At 42.4% G+C, this 18,640-nt stretch overlaps 1 protein-coding gene across 9 annotated transcripts in view; it reads left to right on the forward strand.

The window, feature by feature from the left end:
• Nucleotides 1-18,640, forward strand: part of SVIL (supervillin) — a gene marked incomplete in the record, with an annotated part of 2,930,183 nt that overhangs the window by 1,299,198 nt on the left and 1,612,345 nt on the right. For all 9 annotated transcript variants that reach the window (XM_044066681.1, XM_044066680.1, XM_044066686.1 and 6 more), the window contains 1 exon segment: nucleotides 13,808-14,057. In XM_044066681.1, the coding sequence (XP_043922616.1) occupies nucleotides 13,808-14,057 (250 nt within the window).

Raw genomic sequence — 18,640 nt, forward strand, 5'->3', positions numbered from 1 at the left:
TAGAATTTAACTCTACTAGTAAAAACATGAAAGATATTATACGTAAGGAATGGGATAAATTCCTTTCGTTTACGGACATGGAGGAGATAAAATCTATGGTACCACAAGTTATTTATAGAAACCCACCATGTATACGTAACATGATGGAAAGAAATGTTCTAGAAAAGAGAGGGACCAGTTTGAGAAAGAAGGGCACTTTTAAATGTGGACGGTGCCAACAATGTCCACATATCATGAATAAGGGAGAGGTATACATTGAAAGTAGGAAAATGAGAATAAGAAGTGAAGAGTATTACAGTTGTGATACACAAGGAGTCGTATACCTGGTAATTTGCCAGAAATGCTGTTCATTTTATGTTGGCAAAACCGAAAGGTCCCTGAAAAAACGAATTTATGAGCACATGTATGATATTAGTAGAGCAAAAGAGGCAAATGCATTATACAAACACCTGAAAGAATGTAAAGAAGCTAAATATTCATGGTTAGTATTGGAACAAGTTAAGCGTGATATCAGAGGTGGTCCATGGGAAGACATTTTAGAAAATAAGGAACTATGGTGGCAGGTTAGAATGGATGCGAGTAGGAAGCCTGGCCTGAATGAAATGGTTTCTATAAGACCATTATTAAAAATAAGAGCTAATAAAATATGAAAATACAGGAGAAATGTTGCATTACTGTCTCACTAAACAGTGGTCTATAACATATGCATTATATATATTCAATATTTTAACAATGGTATATTTTTTAATTGTCAATATTTATGTGTTATTTAATATTGTTAATCTATGTATAAATTAATATTTATTTACAATATATAATATATATAAATTTTTCATGTGTTTACAATTTATTTAATTAAATTATACCATATTTAGAAATGTTTTAAAAGTTATTTAAGAAACTGTAAGGTAATCTATGGGATGTATTTGCAGGTTTTGCACACTAGAGGGAGTTATATAAACACTAACAAGTGAAAGATTTTTAATGAATGTGGTTTTAAACATACATTGAATTTATAGAAATTTTTTTAACAAATCATTCCTTTTCCCATGTTAACATAAGTTAGGATTGAGGTTTATGCATTAGTAAATGGTTGAAATGCAATTAATTTAAAGGAATAATAGGAGAGTGTCAGAAACACAAACATAATGGTTTTATTTCATTTTCATGAATATGCAACAGTGTCACTGAATATTAATAAGGAACAGACCATAGGGATTGGTGTATTTGAATTTCATTTTAATGGTTTTATTGGTTTATTGTATAATGAACCTTGTATTTAAGTCATTGTGAATGTTTATATCATTGTCTGATGAAGTCCTGGTGGAGAGGGACGAAAACGCGATTTGTTTGCTGTCTGTGAAGTGCGTTAATAAATTGAACTGTTTTTCATGAAGATTTAGTTGTTTCGCGACTTTTGTGGCTCTTTGGAATATTACTGGTTTAATTTGGAGCTACAGCCAGCCTTTGCTGAGTTCTAAAATATTAATCACTAATCATTTAGCAACAGGTTGTCAAAAAGAGGATACAGATTTTAAAACCAGAATGAATTTTAATTGACTTAAAAAGTTGAAGTGAGGTAATATAGGAACACATAATTGAATTAAAACCATGGCATTCAAAAATGGTAAAGAAAAGTGAAAGCAAATTACTTAAGATTATTAACTCTGATGTTACGCCAAGTTAAATTCCAGACTGTGCCTTGAACCATGGTTTTCCTGGCTTGAGAGAATTGTATCTGATTTTATCAGGAAATACTAGAAAAGCCCTGCAGTGGAACTTAATCTGATGCCTTGGGGGTTGACAGTTTTACATACGCAATCTCATTGATATAGGATGTCAAATGAATTTGATCAACTCTCATTTGACACATGGGAAATAAAAAACACTGAAAAAAAAGCTCAATCGGGAGCCCAAGAACAGAATTAGCGTTCAAAGTTTAATATACCGCTGACATCCAACAAGACTTCAACAGAAACTATTCAAGCTAGGATTTCAAGCACTTTTTATATAAAAACCTACCAGTGAAAAACTCTAATTCATTATTCAATTAAAATCCTTTACTTAACCCTTTAAATGCTAGACCAGTTAGAAAAACTTTTAAAAAGCATCATAAATAGTAATACTTATGTATACAAGAATATTCATTCAAAAACCTTTTAGCCTTTTGTTCTTTACGAAACTCTTAATGACACATTAACACATTGACTTAGACCTGGATACTTGTCTGCTCTTAGCTTTATTTATCATTCAGCTTCCCTTGTTACTACTCTACTTTTAATATTTAAACTTTAAATATTAAACGTTTCCTAAAGGGCAGAAGGCTAAAGGTTTATAAATGAATGTTTTTGTACTACTTTTGTATTTTTGTACTTTATTTTTATTGTGTACATATGTGTCACTATTTAGAAGGTGAGTGTATGGCTGATATGCAGATTAATAGAGAGCCAAACATATTAAGAGCTTTCAAGTAAAATATGTAACTACCATGTTAAAAGCTTTTTAGCATCAGTAGCCAAGTAGAAAAGGAGGCCATAATTGATCATGCTATGTAGTCCAATCTCGCCTGCATTCTTACCTGTGGGTTCGGAGCCGAATGTCTGCTCTGACTCGGCCAAAACTTTTCTAGCTCGGTCTTTTTATTGGCTGGGCTAAGATGGTATCCCGTGCTGCACTGCTCTGTATCCCCAGATCTTGTTTGCCGCTCATGTAGCTTGGTTTTGGTCTCGCTCTTAGCTGTGGCCAAGTACCCTTTTTTCTTCTTCTTGAGAGAATTTATTGCAAACAAAACCCCATTTTAATAGCTATTGTTCGTTTGGTATTATTTTGTGGAAATGTGTGTGTGTGTGTGTGTGATTATTTCTGTGGTATCCCACTAGCTGTTCCAACGGGCTAGGCCCATTTCAGTTAGAGGACCTAGTCTGTCCCCTTGCTTCCCTGTGTTACAAACTTTCCGGTCTAAATCCATTTAAATTACAGGTTTTAGTCCTACCAGGATCGTTCATTAGAGTTTTTTGTTAGTGGTAGTTTTTTCCCGCCCTAAGTGTGGTACAAGTCTCTGACTGTTTTTCCAGTTGGTTCTGTACCTGTAATTTTTTGTCTTCGTGACTGGTGGTATTTGGTTACGATGTCTAAAGATTCTAAGGCGCACAAGCCCTCGGGCTTTAAGAAATGCTCAAAGTGTGGCTATAAAATGTCCATTACTGATGGACATTCTGTCTGTGTATATTGTCTGGGAGCAATCCATCTCCAGGAGTCATGCAGCTTGTGTCATGCATTTAGTCCTAGGGTCCTTCAGGAAAGAAAGAATAAGTTGATTTTGAAACCCTCCTTCGAAGAGGTTCTGGAAACTGCTTCCAGCTCTAAAGCTAAAACCACAAAATCAAAAAAGAGGTCTCCGGCTCCTTCAGTCTCCTCTGAGCCACCGGAGAAAATAGCTAAATCAGCTTCGACATCCTTGGCTCCACTGTCCTCTGGGCCGCAGGAAGTGTCAGTGTTGATGGAACCGGCATCAGCTCCAATGATTTTGGAACCTATTCAGAGCCGATTGCCTAGTATTAGGCAAGTATCACCTGATAGGAGGTCTCGATCTCCCTCCCTATCCTCCAAATCGTTATCTGATGTGGACGTCAATAGAGTGGTGCAGAGACTCCTTCAGTAGCCCGTCTTGGCAAAATTGTTCTCGGCTCCGTCCCAGTCTGCTCCAGAGCCCATCCTGCAACCTACTTCAATACTGCCTCCTCCGAGTGCATCCCAGCCTTCAGAGCCAGAGTGCTCGGCTACGTGTGATGTCTCCAGGTCGGTTCCGATGGCCCCTCCTGGCTTATCGGTGCCGTCAGCTCCGACCCCGTCGGTGCCGTCCATGGGATTCAGGACTCGGGATACTTCAAGTCTGACCCAAGGGCGAGGCTTTGGGACATGTCTCTGTTCCTAGTCTCCCTCTCGGTGCTTCGGAGCGGGGAAGTCCGACTTCTGTCGTGGCTTCAGAGGCTGGTTGCTCCTCAGACTCTGGGACCAGCCTTTGAGGCCATGCGGAGTGTGCTGGCCAGATCGTCAGCGACATCTTGCGGGTCGGTCATTCTGTCCCCTACTACTCCGGTGCGAGTCTCTGATCACCACCTATCTTTAGACAGTGGAGCGCCAAGGCCTCAGGGTACCCCCATGAGTGGTCCCCAAGTTTGAGGGCCCCTCAGAGTGCTTGTTTGAGGAGCCCCCTAGAAAGAAAACGTGCAAGAGGAAGCACATAGACTTCCAGGATGAGTCTCTCACATCAGATACTGACCTAGAGGAATCGGAGTGGTCCCCCAAGTCATCCTCTGAGGATGTTTTTCTCTGACATCCTAGAGATCTTGAAGCAAAGAGGTGACTGGCCATCCAAAGCCCCCTCCGAGGAGGGTGTCTGTCTTCGTGAAGCTCCTGGATTTGATTTATCGAAGGGTGTGGGAGAACCCTGTCTGGAACCAGTCCCCAGGAGACCCCGGGTAAGGAGTTTCTTTCCAAGGAAGACTATGTGGATGCCATGGTGGTGGCAGCAACCACTCAGAAGGAATTAGCCGAGACGTCTTCCACCGTCCATCCTCCTAACAAGGAGTCTAGGACCATGGACCGGTACGGGAAGCGTACTCTCTCTTCAGCGACCTTTACCTTACAGTCACTGAATTATTTATCTCACTTTACATGGCTCCAGAGCGATCTCTTCAAGGAGCTTGGAGATACTCTCATGGGTAACGTTTCTGAGGCGGTGACCCAGACGGTTAATGCCCAGATGTCTACCCTCAATTCCATTGTTAACTCCTCCATGAGGCTGATCTCATATGCAGCCGAGGGAGTGAGTAGGGCAGCAAGTTCAGGAGTCACCCTTAGGAGACAGGCCTAGATGCACTTTTGTCATTTCACGGAGGCCTTCAAGTCTTCATTCACCGATGCCCCTTTTGATGGTTCCTCTTTGTTTGGAACCAAGGTGAAAGACACCCTCACCGGGTGCGAGCAGGAGGGAAAAACTCTGCTATAGGAGTCCATTTTTCCCTTCCTTCTAGGCCTTATCCCAAGGCCCAGAAGGGTGGAAAAATGTGGTTCAAGAAATCACAGAGGTTTTTTTTCCCGGTGCACAAGGTGAGCCCCCCTCCAGAGGCAGAGGAGAGGGGGGTTATTCAGGGAGACATCACCCTAGAGGCAGAGGAGGCCCCTGCAACTCGGGAGACCACAATTCTTTTTGCGGTTCTCCCTACCGTCGCTCCTGATGGGAGGCCCGACTGTGCGTTTCCGGAGCCAGTCGGGGGTCGAATCTCATTATACCTGGAGGCTTGGCAAGACATCACTCAGGACCAATGGGTTTTACGAATAATTTCCAGAGGTTGTCATTCCCTTTTTGTCAGACCCCCCCCCCCCTCCAGTCAGAAAAATCCCGAATGTTCCACCCAGTCAGAGGGATTACGCAGCTTCAGAAGTTTCAAAGCTGCTAGAAAAAGGAGCCATCCAGCATGTCCCCTCAGACCAGATCGGATTAGGGACTTATTCAAGATTCTTTTTGGTGGCAAAAAGAACAGGGAACCTTAGACCCATATTAGATCTCAGCCGATTGAACAACCATGTACAAAAGTCCAAGTTCCGAATAGTCACATTGCAGTCTTTTCTTCCATTGTTGGGAAAAGTAGTATGGGTGTGCCCCATCGACCTCAAGGATGCTTACTACCACATCAGAATGGACAGGGTATCCAGGAGTCACCTACACTTCCGGCTGGGAGCCAGTCATTTTCAGTTTCGAGCCCTGACCTTTGGTCTCACCACAACCCCCAGGGTGTTAACCAAATGCATGGCAGTGGTGACTGATCACTTAAGACGTCAAGGATTCCAAGTGTTTCCATATCTGGACAACTAGCTCCTCACTGCCACCACCAGGCATCTACTAATTCAGACCAGGGACGCCACTATAAATCTGTATCAACATTTGGGCATAACATTGAACTGGGAAAAATCTGCCTTGTTGCCCTCACAGCGTGTCACTTTTATAGGTGCAGAACTAAACACTGTCCTCATGTGGGCATTTCTACCACAGGAAACAAGCAGAGCCCTACAACAACAAGTTCATGCCCCTGCTCCCTCTGAGAAGAGCAAAGGCAAGATGGGTTCTCCAACAGTTGAGGACTATGGCCACGACGATTGTTAGTTCCTCTAGCAAGGTTACATATGAGACTCCTTCAGTGGCTTCTCTTTGCCCAGTGGTCTCTTCAATGTCTTCCTCTTTCTCACCCTATTCCACTTACGGACAGGTGCAAGCAGGATCTCAGTTGGTGGCTTCGCACCGACAATCTGGACACAGGAAAGCCCTTCATTCCGGCGCCCCCGATTGCCACGGTGACGACGGATGCCTCCCAGATTGGGGGGGGCATTATCTAGGCAGGACAGTCCAAGGCACGTGGCAAGAGCATGAGATGCATCTGCATATCAATGTCCTGGAGATGACAGCTGTGCTACTTGCGTTGCAGGCACTTCAGAGCTTTCTTCCTCTCGGGACTATTGCAATCCACTCGGACAATATGTCAGTGGTGTGGTATCTGAACAAGCAGGGAGGAACCAAGTCATATCCCCTGTGCAGAGAGGCCATGCGAGTGTGGCAGTGGGCACTGTGTTCCCAACATTTTCTGGTGGCAACGCACATTCCGGGGAAGTCCAGCGTGATCGCAGACAGGCTAAGCAGAGCTATTCTGATGCCTTACGAGTGGTCCCTGAACTGTCAAGTTGTGGAACGGATCTTCTGCAGGTGGGGTCAGCCTTGTTGCGACCTTTTTGCCAGCCCCCTCAGTGCCAAATTCAGCAGTTACTTCACATTGATCCCCCTCAGGGGGAGTCCCCCAGGGACGGTCTAGTCCAAGATTGGCCCTCCAGTCTACTATATGCCTTCCCTCCAGTCCCCTTGCTGTCAAAGGTTATTCAGAAAGCGCAATCCTTGGGAAGCAGAATGATTCTGATGGCCCTACACTGACCTCATCAGATTTGGTTCCCCTTTCTCCATCGCTACCTCGTTGGATGTTCCTTGGATTCTGGACCCACAACCAGACTTACTGACACATGTCAGGGCAGCTCCATCCCTCTCTACGGACCCTCCGGTTGACAGCCTGGCTACTCAACTTCCGTCATTAGTTAGGCTTCATCATTTCTCGCCGGAGGTAGTTCATATTTTATCTTCCTCTCATAAGCCCTCGACCAGGAAGATTTATTCCAGCAAATGGAAGAGATTTTCGATTTGGGCTCATACCCAAAGGATTGATCCTTACACAGCTCTAATTTCATCTGTTTTGGAGTTCTTGTCTGTGCGTTTTCACCATTAAAGTCCAATTGGCGATCTCTACCTTTCATGTCGCAAATGAGCCTAGTCTGATGGCTCATAGACTCTGTAAGGCTTTCCTGAAGGGCACTCTGTTACTTCGTCCTCCAGTATCGGAACCTGTCATGACTTGGGATTTAAACTTTGTTCTACAGGCTGTTACTTCATTCCCCTTTGAACCTGCAGCTACTTGTGATTTAAAATTCTTGACCTGGAAGACTGCCTTTTTAGTAGCCATCACATCAGCCAGACATGTTTCAGAGATTCAAGCTCTATCAATCAAACTCCCATACTTGATTTTTCATAAGGACAGGGTTTCTCTTAGACCGAATCCCTCCTTTCTTCCCAAAGTGGTGTCAATCAGCAACCTTAATCAATCCAATGAATTGCCAGTGTTTTTTCCGCAGTTCTCAAACAAGGCAGAATTCAAATTCCATCAATTGGATGTACACAGACAACTACGTTTTTATCTGCACAGAACGAAAAACCTCTGAAAATCTGATCAATTGTTTCCTTTTCGGAAAACAGAATGGGGTCTCCTGTTTCCAAAGTCACTCTGTCCAGGTGGATCTCCAGCTGTATTTCCTTTGTTTATTCCTCAGGGGGTAAGGATTTACCGTTTCCGGTTAAGGCTCACTCTACTCTGTATCTACATCTACAGCCTATCAGGCCAGATTGTCTATGGATGATATTTGTGCTGCGGCTACTTGGGCATCTCCTCACACCTTTGTTACTTATTACAAATTAGATGTGGTATCTAGGGGCAGGTCTTCCTTTGGTTCCACAGTGCTCAGGAGCATTTTCCACTGAGCCTCCCAGGATTTAGGTGCTAGGGACGCTGTCCCCACGGGTAGGAATATAGGCAAGATTGGACTACATAACATCAAGAAGTTATGTACTCACCATAACGTTCAATGTATGTAGTCCATCTCGCCTCACATTCTTACTTTACCCCCCTTCCTGGAGGATCTGGAGGTTAGGTCTGGTTTCAGAGCTCCCTTCATTCTTGGTTTGTTCTTCCTTTCCTTTGGTGTTGTTATGCAGGGAGAATGAGTGCTGGTGTTCGCAGCAAACTAGATCTGGGGATATAGAGCAGTGCAGCATGGGATACCGTCTTAGCCCAGCCAATAGAAAGACTTCGAGCTAGAAAAGTTTTGGCCGAGTCGGAGCCGACATTCGGCTCCGAACCAACGAGTAAGAATTTGAGGCGAGATGGACTACATACATCGAACGTTATGGTGAGTACATAACTTCTTGTTTCTGAAGAAATAAGTCTCTCCAATTCACCTACACAAAGTAAAACTCTCTGAACTGAAGGTAGATCTGCTGCTTTTGTCTCAGTCATTCAAAAGTTTATTTTGGGCAAATAAAATGTCTGTCTGATACTGATCTAATTTATGTTCAAGCAGCACCACCCATCTTTAATATTAGAACTCCAAGATTCAGATTCATCCAATGATTTCAAAATACCAGTTCAAGTAATACTAACAAAACATATCTCCCAAGACATTTTATTAATGGATTTTTAGAGTTGTAAGAATACCTCCTTTAACCCCATTATGAAAAGATTAAATTCAAAGTTTGATTTAACAAGATGAGATTTCATGTTTATCATGGGATTTGGTTCTTTTAGGGTTGAACATCCTTTTTTGGGGTCAGAGAAAATGTCCTCCTGTGGTTTGACTTTCCATTTATTCTAGCATGTTGGATCTTCAGAGCACATCAACACTAAAATGTGTTTGCAAATTGGTAACTGCTGTTTAGAGACCACTAAAGAAGGGGTTTCTGTGAAAATGTAAGAAATTACTTCATAGGTCAGAGTGCTACAATAAGAAAATGTTTATTTTCTCTCTTCTAAAGATATGTGCTGGTGTCCTGTTCTAACTTCGTTAAACGTTTTCCCCTCATTCTCTCTCTCTCTCTGATGAACAAGTGTTCCTTAGTAGATTCATGTAGGAGTCAACCAGAGCAACCACACCAGAACAGAGAAACAGTTGTACCAAAATATTTGCAAAACTCCATTTTCAAGAAATTATGAAAGCTATTTAGATTTCCTCTTTAGAAATGTTTGTGGAAGCTCTCTTTCGTTAATCACAATCTCTGTAACTGACATTATTGTGAATCCACATAACTGAAAACCACCTTCAGCAATCATTTGTTTGCCCTTTTCTCCTCACTGTTGAGACTGAAGTTAATGTATACAAGTTGAGTGGTTGTGCAAGTCTCTCCCGACATTCCCTGAAAAAAAAGTTTTCGCTAAAAGTGGTTTTCATCAAGGCATTCAAAGTAATGGCAGTCACTGACATTGCCATCAGTGAATCATCTTGTGTACACGTTTCAACACATTTGCTTATGTATGATAAATGGCATACAGGTCATTAACAATACACTCAGACAAATAAACCAGAGTTCACTAGCCATATAGTTGTTTTGTACTTGTTTGCTCCATAAGTGGAATGTTAATGTACGCTGTGAAATGCACTAAAAATGTTTGATGTACTTTTACCTCAGGAATGGATGGTAAATAAGGTTCAGACAAACGTGTGTCCCACAGCAGATACATAGGATTGAACCACAGATTTCCTGTCAGAACAGAGAAACATCAAAACAAAATATTTGCAAACCTCCATTTATCAGAGTAGAGTGGGCTATATGCAGATTTTCCTTGAATAAATAAGTAATTCAGCACACTGGCTTATGATTGCACAATGACCCACAAGTCCTTAATAATGTACTCAGTAAGACTTCATTAGCTTCTGTGCATATTTGCCCTTCTTGAGTTGATTTGCACGTAAGCATAAAATCTAGCTGTACTCTAAAACAGCTTGTAAAAAAGTTTAATGTGCATTTATCTCACTGTTGAATCAGTGTTTTTCTTTCACCTTTCTACCCATTACTGTTTTCTTTCCTTTTGCAAGTGACTTCAGCAAGAGATGTTGAGCATGGGATTCATGGCATACTCTCTTACTGTGATTCTGTTTGCCAGACTCCACTTGAGGAAGCTGCAGTGGTACCTCAAATCTATATGACTTCAACACTGACACCCATTAAACTTCCAGATTTCTCTCGTCTTGCATTAGGAAGGAGATACTTTGGCAGATCTACCAGATTTCCCTCAATCTAGGAGATACTTTGGCAGATCTACCAGATTTCCCTCAATCTGGAACTTCCTTTTCTGGTTTCTCCCTGAGCTCAGGAGCTGTAAACTAAAGCTTCACATACATGGCATGGAGGGGCTTGTTCCAACATAATCTAGGTCCAGAGGATTTGGTCTTCCAGGGACATAAAAGATCACATGAACATCAAGGAAATTAAAGTTCTAATTCTGGCACTTACGTTTCTTAGTTTATCTGTTTTCCCCAGGCCCCTTCAGGATATTCACAGATAACATCACAATCACATGGTACATAAATAAGGGAGGACCAGGTCTTAATGCCTTTACAAGCTAGCTTTCATGGCTTGAGAGATTGCAATCTATACAAGCTTTGTTCTACAGGCAGTTTACATTCCCTTAGAAAGTAGCAGACACCTTGAGCAGATGTGGGGAGGATTATCACAAAGGGATGTTAAACAGGGGGGTATTCATAGACATTTGTTAGTTGGGTACTCCACAGATGGACATTTTTGCCTCTCCATAGAACAGGCAACTGATCAAGTTCTATTCCAAGGAAACAATCCTACTGGCATGGAAGACAGACGTGATGTCCATTTTTTGTGGAAAGATAAATTCCTGTATGCCTTCCCTCCCCTTTCACTTCTGCTTAAAGTCCTTCAAATGATTATGAAAGATAAGCCAAGAAATCTTGTTGGTGACTCCCTTTTGGCCTAAATAGCACTTGTTTCCCTTCTCTTTTACCTGGCTAAGGGCAGTCATCCAAAGTTACCTCACAGGATGGACTTGCTCACTCAGTACAATGGCTGTCTTTCTCAGTCATCTCCAAACTGTATAGATAACTCTTTGGGTGATACAGTTTTAATTCCTTTTGGCACCATTTTCTGAGGCCCTGCTTCATGTTTTACAGAAGGCTAGAACTGCTACCAGAAAATCTTGTATAGAGAAATGGAAGAGATTTTCTTTGTGGAGCAAAAAGAAAAAAAAAAAAGTGACCCTTTCAAGTGGGTATTCCTGCTGTTCATTCTTATTTGTGTGAGTTGCTCAACTTTGGAATGGTGTACTCTTCTGTTAAAGTTCATTTGTCGGACGTTTCTGCTTGTCTGCATATAGTTCCACCCCTTTCTTCCTATTTTGAGGACAAACATTTTTTGAAAGGCATCCTTCATGTAAGGCCACCAAGAAAGTCTATTCTTCCTCCTTGAGACCTGAATTATATTCTGGAAAAACTGGCACTGACACCTTTTGAGCCAGCTGCCAGTTCTTCCGTAAAGTTTTGAACTTGGAAAACGGTGCTGTTAGCTGCTCTGATGCTTGCCAACAGAGTTTCTGAACTGCAAGCACTTATGGCAGTTCCTTCTTTTATTTGGTCTTTCATAAGGATAGAGTAACACTTGACTAAACCTTCCTTTATGCACATACTGGTCAATGCATCAATCTTCTTTCTTTCCCTGTCCCCAAAACAGAGAGGATTCTTCTTCTTTGGGTGCACAAAGACAGCTCAGATGCTACTTGTACAAAACAAAGGACATTAGAAAATCTAACTTTTTGTATCTTTTCAAGAACAGAAAAAAGGTTTGCCATTTTCTAACCAAACATTTCTTCCTGTATTTCCAAGGCTATTTCCTTTTGTTCTCATTGTGAGCAACAGCTTCTTTCCTCTCTCAAATTCATCCTTTAAAGGCTGTAGCTTCTTCTTGAGCCTTTTTCAAGGGTATAGATTTTAGAACCATTTTTGAGGCATCTACTTGGTCCTGTCTTCATACTTCTACTAAACACTGCAAGTCAGATGTGTTTTCTAGAGCCAGAGCAAGTTTTGCCAGGTGCATCCTCCAGGGTTTGTTGGAATGCAGTTCTATTCCTCCTTTCTCCTCCTATCTCGCTCTTCAATAGCTTTAGTACTCTCCTGCTTGTAAGGAATACTGCAACTGTGATCTTGGAAGATCATAGTACAGTTATTTAAATACTTACCATACAGTAACTATTCTACTGCTTACTGTTGCAGTATTGCATCCTTCCCTCCTCTCCCTGTCTTGCTGTTGTTGCTATCCTCTGGCTGAGGTAGAGTTCCTTTTTCCTTTACTTGGTAGATATGTACCTATGTAAATAGTTGCCTCTCTTTTTGTTCCTGTGTTTGTCCTGGGGACAGTAATTTCTGAAGTAATTTTCACCCATATGTCCTTATGTACCTCTCACATTCCAGCTTAGGTCATACGTCAGATGTACAGCATGGGAAAGGCCCAGGATTTGGTATGTTGGTCAGGAGTATGGTTATCCTTAACAGGATAGCTCACTTGTAAAGAATGCTGCAGCAGTGGTTGGTAAGACTGTTATGGTCCTTATGTACCTCAGACATTCCAGCTTAGCTATACGTTGGATGTACAGTATGCTTTACATGGTATTTGAATCCATGTTACAAAGAATTCCTTTTTGCAGAGATAATAGCTATACTAACAAGAAGCCCGAAACCTCAAGTGTCCCAAGTATATTACTTGTTCTCATGAACACTGTAGTTGTATAACGTATATTAGTTACTATACTTAATGTTGGAGTTCACCGTTATGGAACCCAAGTTCGTGGGGATGTGGAAGTGAGATGGCCCATTTGTTTGGGAGTGGGAGCTTCTCATTTTTGGGCTAGGCAAGAGTCCTGTGTCTCATTAATTCCTGTCCAAGAATCATAATCAGCTCTTCATTCTCTGAGTCAGATGGTTTGTAACTGATCAGCTTTCTGGTTCTGGGGATTGCCTACCATCTCCCTTTAGGAGGACCCCCCCCCCCCAGCAGCTCCTTCAAGCTGTTCTAATGCCGTCTTCTCTACGGAAGAATGCTTGTTCATGTGGCTTCTGGTACAAATGCACTATGACAGCACAGACTTGGCTCCTTTATAGCAAGCCAAAACTACCTCCTTCCCCTAAGATAGGGTTTGTCAGTGGCAGGGTCTGCGTACTCCTGTTCTCCACAGCCAGCTCCTACAACCTCCCAAGCCACTATTTCATCCTGTCACACACACTTAGTATTGTGGGCTTTCCCTTTAAGCCAAGGAGCTGGCTTAGTCATGTCTGTACTAAAAGCAGTGCTGTGCATAAGGGAAGTGACTGCGTTCATGCAGTTAAGTTGCTGATACTGTTTTCATTTGGCAGGTAATGTAAGGTATACTTCTAACTTTCCCAGTTTCAGGATATAACAGTTACTTCCATGTTACTAACTTATGGACAAGAAGCTTTCTTTTTATATATAGAACAGACTTATTTCTATTCTTTTCCTGCTTATGTCATGCAGTGATTTCTATATTGTGAAAACTGTAAAATACTACAGTCTATGTCCATACCTGCCAGTTTCATTAATTAGAAATCTCAAAATATGTTCAAGTCTTCAGGCATCAGCACAGCAGAGTGCCCAGGTGAAGGAAGCAAAACAGTTGCAAGAACAGCCACAAACTACTACTCCTGAGGAGCCAGATATATCAACACTCAGCTTGGCTGAAAAGATGGCCTTATTTAATCGTTTGTCACAGCCAGTGACAAAAGTTGTAACCACAAGAACCAGGGCTGACATAAGAAAAAGACGATCAAGTCCCCGATACCAGACCCAGCCTATAACACTTGGAGAAGTTGAACAGGTATGCATGCATGCTTAATATAAATGCTGCTTGTTTTTTTTTTCTCCAGGTCATATGGTTAGTGTCCTTAAACTGAGTGTCTTTATTATAGCAGGTGTCTTAAATGAATATACATTCATATCACCTTTAACACTGCTTTTAACTGAAAACCTGTTGTAAGCCACATGTGGCCTCTTATTTAGCAGTGGGCTATCTTTATTGGCAAAGACTGTGAATTATTTTTTTCTTTTGTTTCAGAGGCTAATTCCTCCTTCATACAACTGCTACTCCATTCTGTAAAACTGCAATATTAGCATTTCTCATTCTGCATAGTTGCTGTCCTCTGTAATGCTAAGTGTCTTAACCCCATTCCCCCATGAAAGATAGTGACAGATTTGCTCTTAGGTGGTTCACAGAAAATTTTTGATCTGAAAGGCCATCATGTGATGACAATGAATATTATTTGGGCAGATCTTTTGCATGATCTTCAGAAGGTGTGTGCCCATGTGCGTGTGTGCGTGCAGGGACTGTATGGATGCAGGTCATTCTTAGCATAGTAACATCTGGCAGTACAAGTGAGAGAAGCAAGTCGTCTTTCTGTGGAACATTAAGCATTCCATGTGATATTTCCTCTTCGCTGGCTCACTTCATGAAGTTGACAGTGTTCAATGTGGAATCCTAGAGCTGTTTCGCCATTTGGGTTTAATTTTGCTGTGTCTGTGTGGTTATACTGTTAAGAGTTGCATTTAAAAGCATTCTGGAGCATTTCTCCCCAGGCCTCCGCTGAAAATTGGCTTCGTTCCACGTCTGACTTTCCCGGTTAAATGTTAAATAAATAAATTAAATTAAATAAAATGCTCTGAGCACGTAAATGTAGTATCGCTTTAGAGCTAAACAGTGCAGATTTTTAGAAACTCTTGCGGTTTGCCTTTTATGGTGCTTATTCAGGGAGAGTTTTTCTTTAAGTTGTGCTTCTTGTCATTTTTATAACAATATATTGAAGTATTGAGAAACTTATTTGTAGAACAACAGTATTTAGATCTGAACATTCTTGACATTTTTTTCAGAATAGCACTAGAATAGCGGCATTTAGGGGTAAATAGCCTCAGATAAACAGTTTCTTTACAATTTTTAGTTACAAACAACCAAAGATAACATTCCATAAATTGACCACCTCTGGGGTTTTGCAAGTCATACCAGTGTTAGTGCAGTGGTTAAAGCTGAAATTGCTTTAGTGTCTTAGGGTACCGTCATGAGCCCTGTGCAGTGCATCCCATTCTAGCATGTGTTGTCAAGTACAGAAAAATTCCCCACTTTCCAACTGCGAGTATCATTGCATCTTATTTGCCCTATTTTGTGTATTACATAATAAATACACAAGTCTAGGGCTTGGATTAGAAGTTTCCTCTATAATACTTGAAGACATTCTGGAAGCTATATATAATGTATCTGAAGTCTCTCCAGCTTATTCAGACTAACAATCACTTCTGCTTTTGTATACCACTGGAGGTACTGGTGTAGTTTTAAACATGATACCTTTTGGTATGATATTGTCCTGGAGTATAAAACCTCTAAAAAGCTTCAGAGAAGACCAAATGTCATAGTTTTTTTAAACAACTTTATTGCATTATCACTTGTGACATAGGCAGATTTACATTTATATAAAAGTAAATGAAAACATAAAATGTTAAGTTGTCAATCTCGCCTTCATTCTTGCTTGATGGGTTCGGAGCCGATCCCTCGGCTCCGACTCGGCACTTGCTAAGCTCGAGAGTCACTTTTACCAGCTCGAGGCAGCCCCATATCCCATGATGCAAGGCGGTAAGTACCCAGATCTCGTTTGCCGCTTCGCTTATGAGGTCCTCCTTTTACCAGCTCCTGGTAAGTGATTCACTTTCTTGATATTTAAGCCCCCTTTTTGTAAAATTCACAGACGCTCCAGGAGATTTCTCCGCTTTCGGCTGGGGTCCAGTCATTTCCAGTTCAGAGCCCTGCCCTTTGGTCTCACTACAGCCCCCAGAGTGTTCACCAAATGCATGGCAGTGGTCACGGCTCACCTGAGACGTCAAGGATTCCAGGTGTTTCCGTATCTCGACGACTGGCTCCTGTCAGCCACCACCAGGCATCAGCTTACACAAGCCAGGGATTACACAATAAACCTTTGTTCTCATTTGGGCATCTCGATCAACTTTGAAAAGTCATCCTTATCGCCCTGCCAGTCTATTACCTTCATAGGCGCAAACTTAAACACTGTTCGGATGTCAGCTACCCTTACAGATCAAAGAGTTTCAGACATTCAGAGTCATGTCAGAATCATTCTGGCCAACAAGAAAGTGCAGGCCAGAATGGTTCTAAAGGTATTAGGTCTCATGGCTGCGGCCATTACTCTTCTTCCCCTGGCTCGATTCTACATGCGCCTTCTTCAGTGGATGCTGTTCACACAATGGTCATACCAACAACTCCCAATGCGTCACCAGATCCTAGTGACACAGACATGCAAACAGCATCTTGCTTGGTGGATCACATCTCCTCAGGTTCACCAAGGCAGGTACTTTGTACCCCCATCCCCGATAGCCACTGTCACCACGGATGCCTCCCTGATCGGGTGGGGGGGGTCATTATCAGGGCAGGATGGTTCATGGGACGTGGCAGCCGTTCGAGTACCATCTGCACATAAATGTCCTGGAGATGAGAGCAGTGCTTTTAACGTTGCAAGCCCTCAATGACTTTCTTCCCGTAGGGACAATTGCAGTCCACACAGACAACATGTCTGTAGTTTGGTATATCAACAAACAGGGCGGAACCAAGTCCTACCCCTTGTGTCGAGAAGCGCTCAGACTATGGCAATGGGCGATCTCCTCTCATCGGTTTCTGGTAGCAACGCATATCCCTGGGAAAACCAACATTGTAGCGGACAGATTGAGCAGAGCTATTCTCATGCCTCACGAGTGGTCTCTCATGCAATCTATAGCGGAAGAGATTTTTCTGGAATGGGGTCGTCCAAGCTGCGATCTTTTTGCTACTCCCCAAAACAGCAAATGTCCAGACTTCTTCTGCCTCTTCCCTCCATCAGGCCATCCCCCCAGAGACGCTCTGACCCAGGATTGGCCCCAGGGACTTATTTATGCCTTCCCTCCATTTCCTCTGATCCCTCAGGTTATCCAGAAAGCTACCGTTTTGAGAGCCAAATTGATTCTCATTGCCCCTTACTGGCCTCGACAAGTTTGGTTTCCGTTCCTCCATCATCACCTTTTGGTGCAGCCGTGGCATCTGGACCCAGTGCCAGATCTTCTGATTCACCAATCGGGTCAGCTGCACCGGTCAATCCCTTCTCTCAACCTCACAGCATGGTTGCTCCACTTCCTTCCTTAGCCAGGCTTCCTTTAATCTCTAACCCAGTTAGAGACATCATAGTAGCTTCGCTAAAATCCTCTACCAGGAGGATTTATACAAGCAAATGGAAACGCTTTCTCTTATTGGGGTAAGGCCAAGAATATTGATCCTTTACTGCCCCTGTTCAGGCAGTCCTGGACTTCTTGGCAGAGATTTTTCATGCAGGCTCCTCTTCTTCCACAGTCAGAGTTCAATTGGCTGCTATTTCCAATTTTCATGTCGGTATAGCAGATCATAATATTATGTCCCATAGGCTCTGCAGGGCCTTCTTGAAAGGAATTTTCCTACTAAAGCCTCCAATCAGGAATCCTCCTCCTCAGTGGGATCTAAATTTAGTGCTGACATCCTTGATTCTTCCCCCCTTTGAGCCAGCTGTTTCTTGTTCCCTGAAATATCTTTCTTGGAAAACTTTATTCCTAGTGGCTATTACATCGGCCAGGAGGGTGTCTGAACTTCATGCTCTTTCGGTTCGACCCCCCTATTTGGTTTTTCACAAAGACAGAGTATCTTTGAGAACTAACCCAACCTTTTTACCTAAGGTCGCTTCAAAGAACAATTTGAATCAATCCATTGATCTCCCTGTATTTTTTCCCCAACTATTCAAATAGAGCTGAACAAAAGCTACATTATCTTGATGTCCACCGTCAACTTAGATATTATTTGGACAGAACAAAAAAATTTAGGAAATCTGATCAACTTTTTGTTTCCTATGCGGATAATAAAAAAGGCCTTCCTGTTTCTAAAGTGACTTTGTCTAGATGGCTTTCTTCGGTCATCTCTGAAATTTATCTGCTCAGGGGAAAACAGCTGTGCTCAAAACCTAAAGCACATTCAACTAGGAGCTTAGCTACTTCTACAGCCTTTCAAGCTAGACTTCCTTTAGACACTATTTGTGCAGCGGCCACTTGGGCCACTCCTCACACTTTTGTTTCCCATTACAAATTGGACTTGGCCTCCAGGGACAGAGCCAGTTTTGGCTCTACAGTCCTCAAGAGTTTGTTCCATTGAGCCACCCAGGATAGAGGTGCTAGGGACGCGGTCCCATCAAGCAAGAATGAAGGCGAGATTGACAACTTAACATTAAGAAGTTATGTACCTACCATAACGTTCCATGTTAGTTGTCTTCTCGCCTTCTTTCTTGCGACCCTCCCTCCTTCCCCCTGGCCTGGACAGACCTTGTTATAAGAAACTGTTATGCTAAAGACCATTCA

This window comes from Protopterus annectens, chromosome 3.part1 (assembly GCF_019279795.1).
Source record: "Protopterus annectens isolate FY-2018-M chromosome 3.part1, PAN1.0, whole genome shotgun sequence".
NCBI lineage: Eukaryota > Metazoa > Chordata > Ceratodontiformes > Protopteridae > Protopterus > Protopterus annectens.